We start from the raw sequence: 13451 nt of genomic DNA on the forward strand, positions 1-13451 counted from the left end.
GGAAGGATGCACAGATGGATGAATGCGTGGATGGATAAGCAGGTGGGTAGGCAGAGGGATCATTGTTCAGGTGAGTGGGTGGGTCACTTCCTTCACTCAGTGGGAACAGTAGAGCCAGTGGGCAGGCTCTTGGGTCAGCCTGCCTCCTGTTCCTCTCGGGCGTGGGGAAGGATAGAGAGATTCCTTCCAAGGAGGGTGGGCTATTCCCACACTGGAGTTGCTCGTTGGATGCTTTCCTCTTGTCCTCTCTCTTTGGCAGACCCTGTACCTGCAATCCCGCTGGCAGCCTGGGCACCTGTGATCCCCGCAGTGGCCGCTGTCCCTGCAAAGAGAATGTGGAAGGCAACCTGTGTGACAGGTGGGTGAACCGATCCAGTAATAAGCCTGCTGGAAGTGACCTCAGTGGTGGTGGGAGGAGCAGGGGCCATCACCCTCCCAGACGTGGGCAACCCCACCACCTGGCACCCTTCCTGGAGCACCATGTATCTGACACCCAGGAAGTTATCTAAAGACTTTGCAATACCATTTATACTTTGACCCACCACCACTGAGAGTTCATAAGCTGTGAAAATACATCTTTTTTCCCCTATCTCAGAATCCTGAAAAGAAAGAGCTAGAAAGGATAGGAGAGACCATCTAATCCAGGGAGAGCAGATACATGGTACTCGTACCACAACCCTCCCATCTCACACTCAGGGCAGACATCACTAGTAGAGCGCTACCACAACCCTCCCATCTCACACCCAGGGCAGACATCACCAATGGACCACAGCAGTTTACCATGAGCTCTACTGTAACCTCAGAATCCTTCTCTACGCCCTGCTCCAAGAAGCTCCCACCAGTTGAGATTCAAGCTTGTTTGCCATCCTTGCCATCCTATCATGGTACAGGCGGAGCTTCTAAGGCTCGACGAGGCAGAAGGACTTTTCCCTGCCCTTCCTCCTTGATGTGGTTAGGGGGCCTCCTAGCCCCAGCAACGGGCTGGCAGACAAATGTGGGTTTACGAACTTGGGCACATTCTGTCCCCTCTTCCTGGCTTCATCTCCAACCTCTGAAGCCTTTGCAGCCAGCGTGGGGTGTGCCAGGGCCTCTTTGATCCTCTGGCCATGGGAACCTGACACAGCAGTATATTGTGGACTCTACCCTTGCCGGACTACGTTGGGCCTCTACTGGTTCAGGAAGAAGCCCGGCCTTGACTCTCACCTTGTCCACGCGGGGCCTGTGGGTCCTGGGGTGGGAGGTGGACTCCCTGCCGGGTCTTCCTCCCCCAAGACCCCTCAAGCTGAAGAGACAGAGTGGAGTTGGGGGACTAGATCCCACTAGCTCTACTCCACTGCCTCGTACCTTGAAGAGGTCTGCCTCTGAGCCTCACTTTACCTGTTTGTGAGATGGGGGCGCTGGTGAGATGTGTTCGTTGGAGCTGGCCCAGCTTTGGGGTAACTGACATCTTCTTATGAATTGGATTCCTCCACCTGGGTCGGCCCGAATGGAGCCCTCATGGTGCAAACCAGGAATATGTGTTTGTAAAAGGCCTCTGCAGGGCTCCTGGGAGAAATGGCTGATTCTGGGGCTGGGGCGGGGAAAACACAGGATGAGCCCGAAGCATCTTGTAGAAAGCAGGGAAGTGCTTAAAAACAAAACCAGACAAAGACAAACCCAGAAAACCCCAAACCAGGATGGGGGCCCGTGTCAAACGGACATGAGCGCCAACCTGAAAGAGTTCCCAGAGCTGGAACAAAATAAGTAACAACAATATCGGATTATAACCCAAAGTATAAAATAAACATCCATGAGTCCACACTGATATAAATAGATGAGTGAATAAATAAATACAGGGGGATGAAGGGACAACTCTTCCTGGCAGAAGAATTCCACGTTAGAAATGGAGAAGGGATGAGGGAAATATTAAAGTACTGTTACAGTATCAGAGTAACGATCGCTGTAGGCCAGAGACGCTGATGAATGCTGAAATTCGTGGGCAGAACTTGAGGGAGAAACAGGATATTTGCATGGCCCCCAAATATCTCCCTCAAAATATTTACTAATTACTGTGGTGCTTTCACCATAGGTCCACGATGCTTTGATTACTGCCCCCCTCCCAGAGGTGGAAGCTTAATTCCCTTCCCCTTGACCCTGGGCTAGATTTAGTGACTATTTTTGACGGCTAGAATATGGCAGTTTTGCAGTGGAGAAACCTGGCAGGGACTTCCCTGGTGGTCCAGTGGTTAAGACTCCGCACTCCCAATGCAGGGGGCCCGGGTTCGATCCCTGGTCAGGGAAGCAGATCCCACATGCCACAAGTAAGAGTTCGCATGCCGCAACTGAAGATCCCGCACGTGGCAACGAAGATCCTGTGTGCTGCAACTAAGACCTGGCACAGCCAAATAAATATTAAAAAAAAGAAAGAAAGAAAAGAAACCCAGCAGGCAGCGCCTTAACTAAATAGTGAAGGTTAACTTTACCAGTGACGTCATACATGACCAGTGATGTCATACATTACCAGTGACATCACACAGGTATCATTTACCCTGATACGATGTGAGAAGACGGGCACTTCGCCTCTATTTCTTCCCCAAACCCACAGCCCCAGTCTAATCTTGAAAAACACCAGACAAACCCAAATGGTGGACATTCTACAAAATATCTGACCAGTACTGTCAAAAGTGTCCAGGAAAGACCGAGAAGCTGTTACAGATGAGATGAAGGACACCGCTAAATGCGATGTCATGTCCTGGATGGGATCCTGAAGCAGAAAACAGACGTTTGTGGAAAAGGGGGAGAAATCCTAATAAAATCTGGGGTTTAGGAAATAACATTAATCAGTGTTAGCTTCTTGGCTTTAATAAACGTACCCTGGTAATGGCAGATGTTAACATTAGGAAAAGCTGGGTGAAGAGGCCATGGGAGCTCGTGTCTACAATCTTTGCAACTCTTCTGTAAATCTGAGATTAAAACAACTTTCCCCGGTGATTCTGGGCTCCGGTTAGTCTAGCTGGGATCCCCCGAATGTAGCCAATTCATCTGGCCCCCGTGGGCATGTCCACCTCCATTGCAGATGTCGCCCGGGCACATTTAGCCTGCAGTCCCACAGCCCAGCCGGCTGCAGCAGCTGCTTCTGCTACGGCCACTCCAGGGCGTGTGCGGCCGCTGCCCACTTCCGGGAGCACCACGTCCTCTCCGACTTCCGCCGAGGTAAGAAGTGCCCCCACTGCAGCCACCTCCGAGGGGTCTGCTCCCAGTGCAGCTGGGACGGGCGGTCCTGGGTCCTGCTCTGGGGAGATCCTGCGATGGTGGTGTGGGTGGGTGTGGCAAGGAGGGGGCAGCCTCGGGCCCCAGCCCGGGCGTCTCCCGCAGGTCCGCACACCGGCCATGCGCCTCGGGGTCCTTCAGTACCCCCAGCACCTACCTGCATCCCTCGGCTCCCTCCTGGCCGCTGCCGTCTTCCTCAGCCTCCAGCAGGGGTGGGGGGTGGGCACCTGGCAGCCTTTGGAGCCTGTGGGGGAATTTCCAGTTGCTCCTTGGCCCCCTAGTGCTGGGGATCCGGGCTCAATTCCTTGGCCTCCATTTATTGAGCACCTGCTATATGCTGGGCACCATGCTGACCTCGTTATGTCCATGGAACCTCCTGGATTCCCTGGCAGGTAGATATTCTCATCCCCATTTTACAGATGAGGCACCTGAGGCCCAGAAAAGGAAGGTCACGTAACTTAGTTGTTGGCACCTTGGGTTCATCAGCTCCCGAGTTTTGCTCTTCACTGCTGTGCAGTTCTTCTTTCTAGGTCCAGGGGTGCTGTGGGGACCTGGGTCCCCAGCTCCAGGTGGATCTTTGGAGCAGGAAAGCAGTGGAGCTCTGAACTCTGCATTAAATCATGGCCTGCGTGGGTCCCTGCCATGCCCACTGAGTCTCCCCACCCCAGCATCTCCCCCAGGGAGCTAGAACCTCAGGGCTGTCTCTGGGGCGCCCCAGATGCAGGGGGAGCAGTGCGCCCTCTGCTGGACACCACGCAGAAAGCAGGACGGAGCGGGGCTTGGAATGGGGACTGCCTTGTGGTCACTTGGGCTGTAGTCCAGGATGTCAGCGTCAGAAGGGACTCATTCTATAGATCCTAGAATAACATCCCGATCCTCCTCACTTGGAGCCAAGCCCTGGGTTTGGCCGTTCGGTCTCAGCATCTCACGTGATCTCACTAACACCCTCGGCCAGCAGTTCTCAAACGTTTTGATCTCTGGATCCCTTCATGCTCTTGAAAATTAGAGAGAACCTCACAGTCCTTTTGTTTATGTGGGTTGTTTATACGGATATTTTCTGTATTAGAAATTAAAACAGTAGTTTTTAAATATCTGTGTATTAATTCATTTACGGATGACCGTAGTAAACTTATAACAAAATATAACTTCTGCCTGTGAAAAATAACCCTCTTTTTAAAAGACAAAACACCTTGAGAAGAGCGCTACCCGTTTTACATTTTTGCACATCTCTTTAAGGTCTGGCTTAATAGAAGTCAGCTGATCCTTACCACGGCTTCTGCCATTTAGTCTGTTGTGATATCACACATCCTGTAGCTTCTGGAAAATTCTCACTGTAAGAAAGAGAATGAAAAACGCAAATAACATTTTAATGTTATTTAGAAGATAGTTTGACGCCATGGACCCCCTGAAAGAGCCTTAGGGAATCTCCCAGGATATTCAAACCAACTTGAGAACTGCTACCGGGACCACAGTACCTCATTGCCTCCATTTTGCAGATGAGGCACTAACCGGCTTCAGAGAGGTTAAGTAACTTGCCCAGGGTCACACAGCCAGCAAAGGGGCAGAGCCTAGTCTAGCACGGAGGAGCCCCGGACTTCCCCTTTCTGACCTCCTTCTGTTTCTTCATCCCTCCCTCCTCACCCCTTGGGTGCCCCAGGTGTTGGGCCTCCACCGTATTCTCCAGCTGCCCCCCTGGAGAGCACCCTCTGGACGTCACTTGCTCTGTGCCCGACTGTGCCTGGTGTACTGCCATCACCAGAGGGAGGGTGGACTGAACTGGGACTGGGTTCCCACCCTGACCTGGCCACTTCCTAACCAGGTGGCCTCCCTGGGTGCAGTGGGGCTCGTGGCACACACACCTGGAAGGACGGGGTGGTGAGGTCACGGGCGAGGAAATCCTCTGAAGACCTGAAGACAAGGTCTAGTCCAGTCTTGTTAGAGACTGCCCACAGTGGGGTCTCCGGGCTGTCCTCATGTCCTCATCATGTCCTCAAAGCCCAGTGAAGGGGACTTCCCTGGTGGTCCAGTGCTTAAGACTCCATGCTCCCAATGCAGGGGGCCCAGGTTCGATCCCTAGTCAGGGAACTAGATCCTGCATGCTGCAACTCGGAACCTACATGCTGCAACTAAAGATCCGGTGCGCCACAGTTAAGACCCGGCGCAGCCAAATAAATAAATATATATTTTTTAAAAAAAGAAAAAGGCCCACTGAAGGGGCAGGGCAGGCCCGGATGTCTGACTGTGCCCCAACAGAGCCCGGTCTCTGAGCCTCCCAGCTCCTCCTGGAGCCACCTCCCACCCCAAGACCCCCATCCTGATCTGGAATGGGGTTCCGAGCTGCCTGGCTCTGGGCACGGAGCGTTTGCTCGCACCAGCCAGTTCTCATCCCCCCCTGGCCTGTCTCTAGAACAGTCTCTCCCCTCCCTGGGTCCTGGTGTTTCAGGCTGCACTCAGGCCTCTGGGGGTCGTCCTTGGGACCCGGGAAAGGGTGTGAAGTGGGAGGGGGCAGAGGCCACCCTCCAGGGCCTCACCTCACAGGGGCCCTGTGTGTGTGTTTGCTGTCCAGGAGCCGAGGGCTGGCGGACCAGAAGCATGGGGGGCCCAGAGCATCCTGCACAGTGGAGCCCGAGAGGGCTTCTCCTGGACCCAGAGGGCAAGGAGGAGCTCACAGCACCAGGTACCTGCCTCCACAGGCAGGGGCAGGGCTGCCCGCGTCCATTTCCTGTGGCTGCTGTCCCAGATCACCACCAACTTAGTGGCTAAAAGCAACGCAGATGTATTCTTTTAGTGTTCTAGAGGTCGGGAGTTGAAAACGGGTCTTTCTGGGCTGAAGTCGAGGTGTCGGCTGGGCTGGGCTCCTTCTGGGGGAGGCTCGGGGGAGAATCCGTTGCCTGGCCTTTTCTAGCTTCTCGAGGTGGCCTGCATCCCTCTGCTCGTGGCCCCTTCCTCCTCCTTCAAAGCCGGTCAGATCTTTCTCACGTTGCATCTTCCTGACACCACCTCTTTTGCCTTCCTCTCCCATCTCTGAAGGCCCCTTGTGATTATGACACCACCTCTTTTGCCTTCCTCTCCCATCTCTGAAGGCCCCTTGTGATTACGTTGGGCCCAGCTGGATAATCTAAACTAATCTCTGCTTGAAGGTCCGGCTGATTAACAACCTTAATTGCCCCCGCCACGCAGCATAACATATTCACAGATTTCGGGGATCAGGACCTGGACACTTTGGGGGGCCATTTTCCTGCCGACCACGTGCCCCGCAGCCTCTGCTTCCTCATCACAGCCTTGCCACCCAGGGCTCCCTCAGACCACCGTCGCACCCCAGACAGTCCCTGCGCGTTTCCCGTCAGCGTCTCACCCCGCCAGGCCACCGCACCCCCATGCCCGGGACCATGGTATTCCTGTAGAAGCAAGAAGTTCTAGATTATTCTGAACCACTCCCCACCAACTAGGGCAGCTTTGGTCTCCTGGAAACCGTATCAGACCAGGAGCCTGGAGCCCATTCTTAGCTCCACTGTGGCCAGATTTGGGGTCCACTGGCTCCCTTCACCCAGTCCTGCCCTTTCCCTCTCTCTGCAAGAGGGGCTAGAGAGGGGCACTCAGACGTCTGAGGAACTGTGTGGATGCAGCACCCGTGTGCCCTGCAGTCAGGAAACAAAGGACATGGGGTCCTCGGGTCCTCTCCTGGGGCAGGTGTTCCAAGTTCAGAAGCCCGAGAGCAGAAAACACGCTCTGTTCCCTCGCTGCTTTGTCAACGGATTTAAGAAGAAGGAGTTATTCGCTCACGTGTTTGCTGGGTTCTCTGCTGGGTGCACTGGGCACACTGCGGTGGGCAGGGCAGGTGGTGGGCGAACTCAACCGTTTTGATTTCACTTCTTTTCACGCACACATCCAACAAACACTCTCGTGAGTACGGAAGGCCTGAAGGGAGGAAGGATGGGGCGTCTTTCGGTCCCTTTCCTTCTGTGTCATGATTTTCCGCCTAAGCACTTGGCTAATACAGAGAAATGACCAAGTAAGACGGGCCATGACAGGGCCCCTCGGTCCTTTATGCGTCTGCCTTCTTCCCACTGGGAGCAAGTTCTGATTCCCATGGGAAGTGTGGCCCTTGGGGGCTGCCAGTGCCCCTACTTAATCACACGTGTAGCACGCTTGCCTGGTACTCGCTTTGAGCCTCACTAAATGCAGTGGATGCGGGTCCCTAGGGATTCTGAGCTCACGGTGTTGGGCGTCGTGAGCGCTGGGTGCACGGGCAGGCAGGTGCCACCGCCTTGCGTACTGTGAGTTTCTCCTCTGCTCCTGTACAGGCTCCCTTGTCCCATGGCACTTCACTTACAAAACCCAAGTTCCATGATAAAAGTCTTAAGAGTGTCAAGATAGGGACAGCAGAGCGTTAAGCCAGGCGTGGGGCCCCAGGTAACTGCCGGGGTCACATGCCCAGGAAGCCAGCCCTGTCTGCGGAGGTATGAGTGGGCCACACTCAGCGTCTTCTGTGCAGGGACCCTTTGATTTTGTAGTTTTATCTTTCGAAGGTTTAATTGGCAATAAAATCAGTGTAGACATTTAAAATCCAGCTAATTAATTGAAGACCGTCAAAGCTGCCCTCTCTTGTCTTCAGAGAAGTTCCTGGGAGACCAGCGGTTCAGCTATGGGCAGCCCCTCACACTGACATTCCGGGGCCCCCCCAGGGCCTCCCCCATCCCTGTGAGGCTGAGGCTGGAAGGGGCGGGTCTGACCTTGACTCTGCGGCATTCCAGCTCGCCCAGCCCCCTGGACGCCAGGCAGCCGGGGGAGGTACAGCTCAAGTTCCTGTAAGTGTCCCGCTCTGTCCTGAGAGATGGGGTCGAGCAGTCGGGGTGGTCCCTGAGGTCCCTGGGGTCTGGGGGCTCCCGCCCTCCCCACTCCTGCTGGAGGATTCCTGGCACCACCTGCCCCGGGCCTCACGTTCTGCTTTGACCCCCTCCCCCTGCCAGGTTGCAAGAGACCTCCGAGGACGTGGACCCTCCGTTGCCGCCCTTCCACGTCCAGCGGCTGCTCACCAATCTGACTGCTCTGCGCATCCAGGCCAGTGGCCACAGTGCCAGCCCTGCCGGTGAGTAATGGTAGGGACACCCCCAGCCCCAAACCAGCTCGGCCCCTGGGCTCTTTCGTGCATAGCCTCGCTGAGTTCTCACAGCAGGCGATCATCGTCCCCGCTTTACCACGAAGGAGTCTGAGGCTCAGAGAGGTTGGGACACTTGCCCAAGTTCATGTAACCAGTAAGGGCAGCAGGAGGGGATGCTGAGCACAGAGGCAGGGGCTGGACAGGTGAGGGGCCTGAGGATGGACAGCTCTAAGGGACAGGTGCTTGGCCACAAGGCAGCCAAGAGCCTGGTGTGGTCGTACCATGGCAGAGTCCCCCACTGCCAGGAGGCCGCACCCTAGAGGGCCGGCCCTAGGTTGGTGCTGGCCGCAGGGGCCAGGCCAGGGTTCCCAGGGTATCGCTTCCCCCTGCTGGTGGTCGGAGGTGTTGCACCTAGAGAAAGCCTGGTTTCTAAACCCTCTGAACCAGCCAGCGAAGTCATCACAACTTCATCTGGGACTTCTCAGCACCTCCCATCCTGGTCACTGGGTGATTTTGCCCTGATGGTCCTCTGACTGTTCCTGGTTCCCTCCTTTTTCCTCAATGTACTTTCTCTTCTCCCCACCCCGTGCCTGTACGTGCCTAGACCAGGGATCCTCCATGCCCCTTTTTAGAACAGATCTTTCATATGTAGCACCCCTTTTACTATCTGGAAATGAAATTCACAGATATTATAACCTAGACATAATTTTTTAAAAACAGTATAATATTCTAACTGTAGTACACAGAATAAATAAAAGGAAAGTAAGTGATATTTTTAAATAACCGTATGAATTCCAGTCACTGCTTCTAGGAGGGTGATTTGAGAACCCCTGGCTTAGATGGCCAGCTTTTCCTGGGGCGCCTTTGAGTCCAAGACTTGGGGGTTGTAACCCAGCCCCCTCCAGCCCCAGACCTTCCTCCTCTTTGGGGCTGTGGTTTAATTGCCTTCACCCCCATCATCCTTGCCAGTACTCCCTGCTCCCCAGACCCCCCCCCCCTTGCAGGAATTTCATTTTTACTCTTTCCAGCAGCTTCCAGAACTTCCGTCACTCACTCAGCCGTCAGTTAACAGATGTTTACAAAGCACCTACTTAGGCCAGGCCCGTGCTGGGGGTGAACTGGACACGCACGTGGACATATTGACACTCATCTCACCCCACCCCCCAAACCTCCTGTGCCCACTGATAACATTCCGGGGTGTATCACTCCAGACCTTTCTGTGTGCGTGTACTTACATTTGTATTTTTTTAATACAGAAATGTGATCCCACGGTATAGTGATCTGCCACTCGCTTTTTTCAGCTAACTGCATCCTGGAGGTTGCCGCTTGCCTTACGCGTAGAAAAGGCTGGCTCTGCATGTCCACCGCATATCACTCCGTGGTAGAGACGCCCCATAAAGTTTTACCCACCCCCCCACTCATACGTATTGAAGTGGTTTCCAGCTTTTCACCATTGCCAACAGCGCTGCAAGGAACAGCTTCGTATAAAGGTCTTTTATCCTCGTGCAAGTGTGTCTTTAGGACACATTCCTCAAACTGGAAATGTTAGGTCAAAGAGTGTACATTTTACACTTGACACATGCTATCAAATTTTGCTTCAGCAAGGCTGTACCAATCTATATTCTGATGACAGGTGTCCGCTCTCCTTCCCTATTTACCTGCTCTGGTTTTCCTCCAGTGTTTGCAGAGAGTTTTTATATTTTGTCCCAAGTTGCTAGTTGTTTTCTGTGGGAAGGTTGGTCTGAGAGGAGCTACTCCCCTGTTACTAGGAGCAGGACCTCCTGGTTTGTATTCCCACAGTCCCGTGCCTGAGTTCCCCACACCCACATCCTCCACTGTCACTGACTGTAACATGCTCACCAATCTGAGGGTCGTGAATGATAGCAGTCTTTATTTATTTTTTTTTTTTTGCGGTACGCGGGCCTCTCACCGCTGTGGCCTCTCCCGTTGCGGAGCACAGGCTCAGTGGTCATGGCTCACGGGCCTAACGGCTCCGCGGCATGTGGGATCTTCCCGGACCAGGGCACGAACCCGTGTCCTCTGCATCGGCAGGTGGACTCTCAACCACTGTGCCACCAGGGAAGCCCAATAGCAGTCTTTAAATGTACACATCTTTAATAACCAGTGAGAGCGAATGTCTTTCTGTAAAATTCCCAGCCATATCTATTTCTCCTTCTGAAAATTACCTATATTTTCCTTTGCTCTTGGTCTGTTTTTTAAAAATTATAAGTGATCCATGGACTGCCTCTGTATACGTGGGCCAATAACCCTTTGCCTTTTACATATGTGAATAGGAAGATTTGGGGGAGAAACATGTGCATGGAACTCTCTCCTTCTCTCTCTCCTCGATCTGCAGGCCCAGTGTTCCTGACTGAGGTCCGGCTCACGTCGGCCCGGCGGGGACTCTCCCCGCCAGCCTCCTGGGTGGAGACTTGCTCGTGTCCCAGGGGCTACACGGGCCAGTTCTGTGAGTCCTGTGCTCTGGGATACAAGAGGGAGACACCACTGGGGGGTCCCTATGCCAGCTGTGTTCCCTGCACCTGTAACCAGCATGGCACCTGTGACCCCAACACAGGTGAGTCTCCCTGCATCCCCCCCCCCCCCCACCCCCGCAAGGCCTCCTGGGCCCACAGAACAGCGAGATGAGTACTGACCTGCACGGGGTCAGCTACTAGCATGTAAGTGATCACGAAAAACAATACTGATAAAATGGTGTCCTCGAGTCCCTCCAAGTGCCAGGCACCTTTTTATATGCTATGTCATTGAATCCTGCAAAAACCCCTGGCAGTGCCGGGGCCATTCCTGTCCCATCTTACAGATGAAGGACCTAAGGTGCAGGGAGGCTGCACGGCCAATAGGTGGCAGAGCTACTCCTCCCACAAGTTCAGTACCAGCTATTCATCCCCGCTTGTAGCAGAGGAAACCTGGGGAAAGACCTTGCCCACAGTCACTGGGCAGGAGATGCCCAACAGGGGCTGGACGCTGGTCCCTCACACAGGAGGTGGGAGGGTCAGCACCCTGCTGCCCTCCTGGAGCTGCTGGGGTCTCTGAAAAGGGAATGCCTTTTCTCAGCTGGCAAAGCACAGTAACCTGGGAATGAACCGGCCAGCCAAGATGGGCATGCACCAGCAACATGAGGGGCCTCCCCGCTTCTTGTGCCCGTGGCAGGCATCACTAATCGAGCCAGATGAGACCTCATAGTCCTTCTATGCAGCGCTCCAGGAGAGTTGTCTCTTGAGACGGGACTAGCTTGTCATCCGTCAGAGCCCCTCGCCTTGGCATGACTTCCAGCTCCATGTGGGCGAGTCCTCATCTGTAAAATGGGCACACCAGCCACTGCTGTCCACCCTGGATGGGAGGAGGAGTAGTGAGCACGTGGGTGCTGGGCCAAGAAAGCAGGGCAGGTGTGACAGCTCCCCCTGGATGCCACCCCTGCTCCGCTTGTCCGCCCTGCGTCCCCTCTCCTCCTGTTCACCTCAGTCCCTGCTGGGTGCTGCTGGGGGCCTCTGGGAAGTGCCGGTCTTGCTTATCCCCTTCTCGGCCAGGCTCCTCCCTTAGTCCCTGGCAGTGGCTCTGAGAAGACTCCAGATGCTGTGGGGCTGGAGAAGGGGTTTTGCAGAATCCCCTTCATTAGAAACCAGTGGGCAGAGACGGGGGTTCTGTTCTGTGAGACCAGGAAGCCTCTGGAAACCCATAGACCCCCTAAACGGGAGCCTCATGTCAAGGCCAGAATCCTGGATCTGTGTCACTGTCCCTGAAGTTAAGAGGACACGGAGGCTTCAATTAAAAAGATAAAGAGGACACAGGAAAAGGAAAAGGAAAACTGTGACAGCAAATGCTAGCTGTATCGTCAGCTGGTTCGGTTACGGGTTTGGGAATACAAAATAACAATGACGACAGCAATAATGATTGTGTGCAGGGCACTTTGACTGCGTGGCCTCATTGAATCCTGATGAAAACCTTTTGAGGTCAGAGCCATTTATGCCCATTTTGCAGGTGAGGACGTTGAGGCACGGGGTGCCCAGGTTCACATGATCAGTAAGTGGTGGATGTGAACCTGGGGTGGACACTTCATCCCTGGGCTATGCTGCCTCCACCTTGGAAGTGTTGCCACCCCTTTTCTGCCTGGGACGCGCTCCGTGACCCCCACGGCCAGAAGCCTGCCTGCTGTCTCTGGAGCGTCTGGGCTCAGGCAGTGGTGACCAGGTGCTCGTCTTGCCCCTCAGGGATCTGCCTATGCGACCACCACACCGAGGGCCCGTCCTGTGAGCGCTGCTTGCCAGGTTTCTACGGCAACCCCTTCACAGGCCAAGCCGATGACTGCCAGCCCTGTCCGTGCCCTGCACAGTCGGCCTGCATGACCATCCCAGAGAGCAGAGAGGTGGTGTGTACCCACTGCCCCCCGGGCCAGAGAGGTGAGTGGCTCATGCCCTGGGGCCCTGCCTCTGCCCGGCCTCCAGGAGTGAGTCCTGGGTCTGGAGTGTGACAGATGACGGAGGGCCCAGCTTAGGGGTGACAGGCCTGACCTCTGGGGACACTGAGTCTCGTAGCCCCATAGCCAGGAGCCCGGGCTGAATGGGTTCCCGTCAGAACTTGGGCCACTGAACATACCACGTGGGATTTTGGAAATCCTTATGTCCGGTCCTGGCCCCGCAGAGCCTGGTTTAGTAGCTTAAGACAAAGCTCAGGAATCCGTATTCCTATCAATTTTCCCCCATAGTTAAGGTGGAAAACCTCTGATTGAACTTTCAGCTTTAAAAAAATGTCGTCGTGGGAATTCCCTGACAATCCAGTGGTTAGGACGCGGCGCTTTCACTGCCGTGGGCCTGGGTTCAATCCCTGGTCGGGGAACTAAGATCCCGCAAGCCACGTGGTGCATCAAATAAATAAATAAAATTGTAAACTGTCACCAGATAATGTGTGAAGCAGAAGTGTCCCCATCCCCAGCTCTCTCCCTGTTCCTCATTCCCACTCCAGGACTCAGAGTCATCCTAGGCATCTGATTTTTCTAAAAAAAAAAGCGGCTTTATTGAGATATTATTCACATACGCTATGATTCACCCATTTAAAGTGTACAGTTCAATGGTTTTTCAGTATATGC

The 13451-nt window shown here is 54.3% G+C and overlaps 1 protein-coding gene across 1 annotated transcript in view; it reads left to right on the plus strand.

The window, feature by feature from the left end:
* The window catches only part of LAMC3 (laminin subunit gamma 3), a 59770-nt gene that overhangs the window by 25748 nt on the left and 20571 nt on the right, over positions 1-13451 (plus strand). The window contains exons 7-13 of the mRNA XM_065879963.1: positions 260-358; positions 3056-3192; positions 5816-5926; positions 7865-8057; positions 8220-8338; positions 10707-10925; positions 12577-12765. Of these exons, the coding sequence (XP_065736035.1) occupies positions 260-358; positions 3056-3192; positions 5816-5926; positions 7865-8057; positions 8220-8338; positions 10707-10925; positions 12577-12765 (1067 nt within the window). The remainder of the gene's footprint in view (positions 1-259; positions 359-3055; positions 3193-5815; positions 5927-7864; positions 8058-8219; positions 8339-10706; positions 10926-12576; positions 12766-13451) is intronic.

Source organism: Phocoena phocoena, chromosome 6 (assembly GCF_963924675.1).
Source record: "Phocoena phocoena chromosome 6, mPhoPho1.1, whole genome shotgun sequence".
Taxonomy (NCBI): domain Eukaryota; kingdom Metazoa; phylum Chordata; class Mammalia; order Artiodactyla; family Phocoenidae; genus Phocoena; species Phocoena phocoena.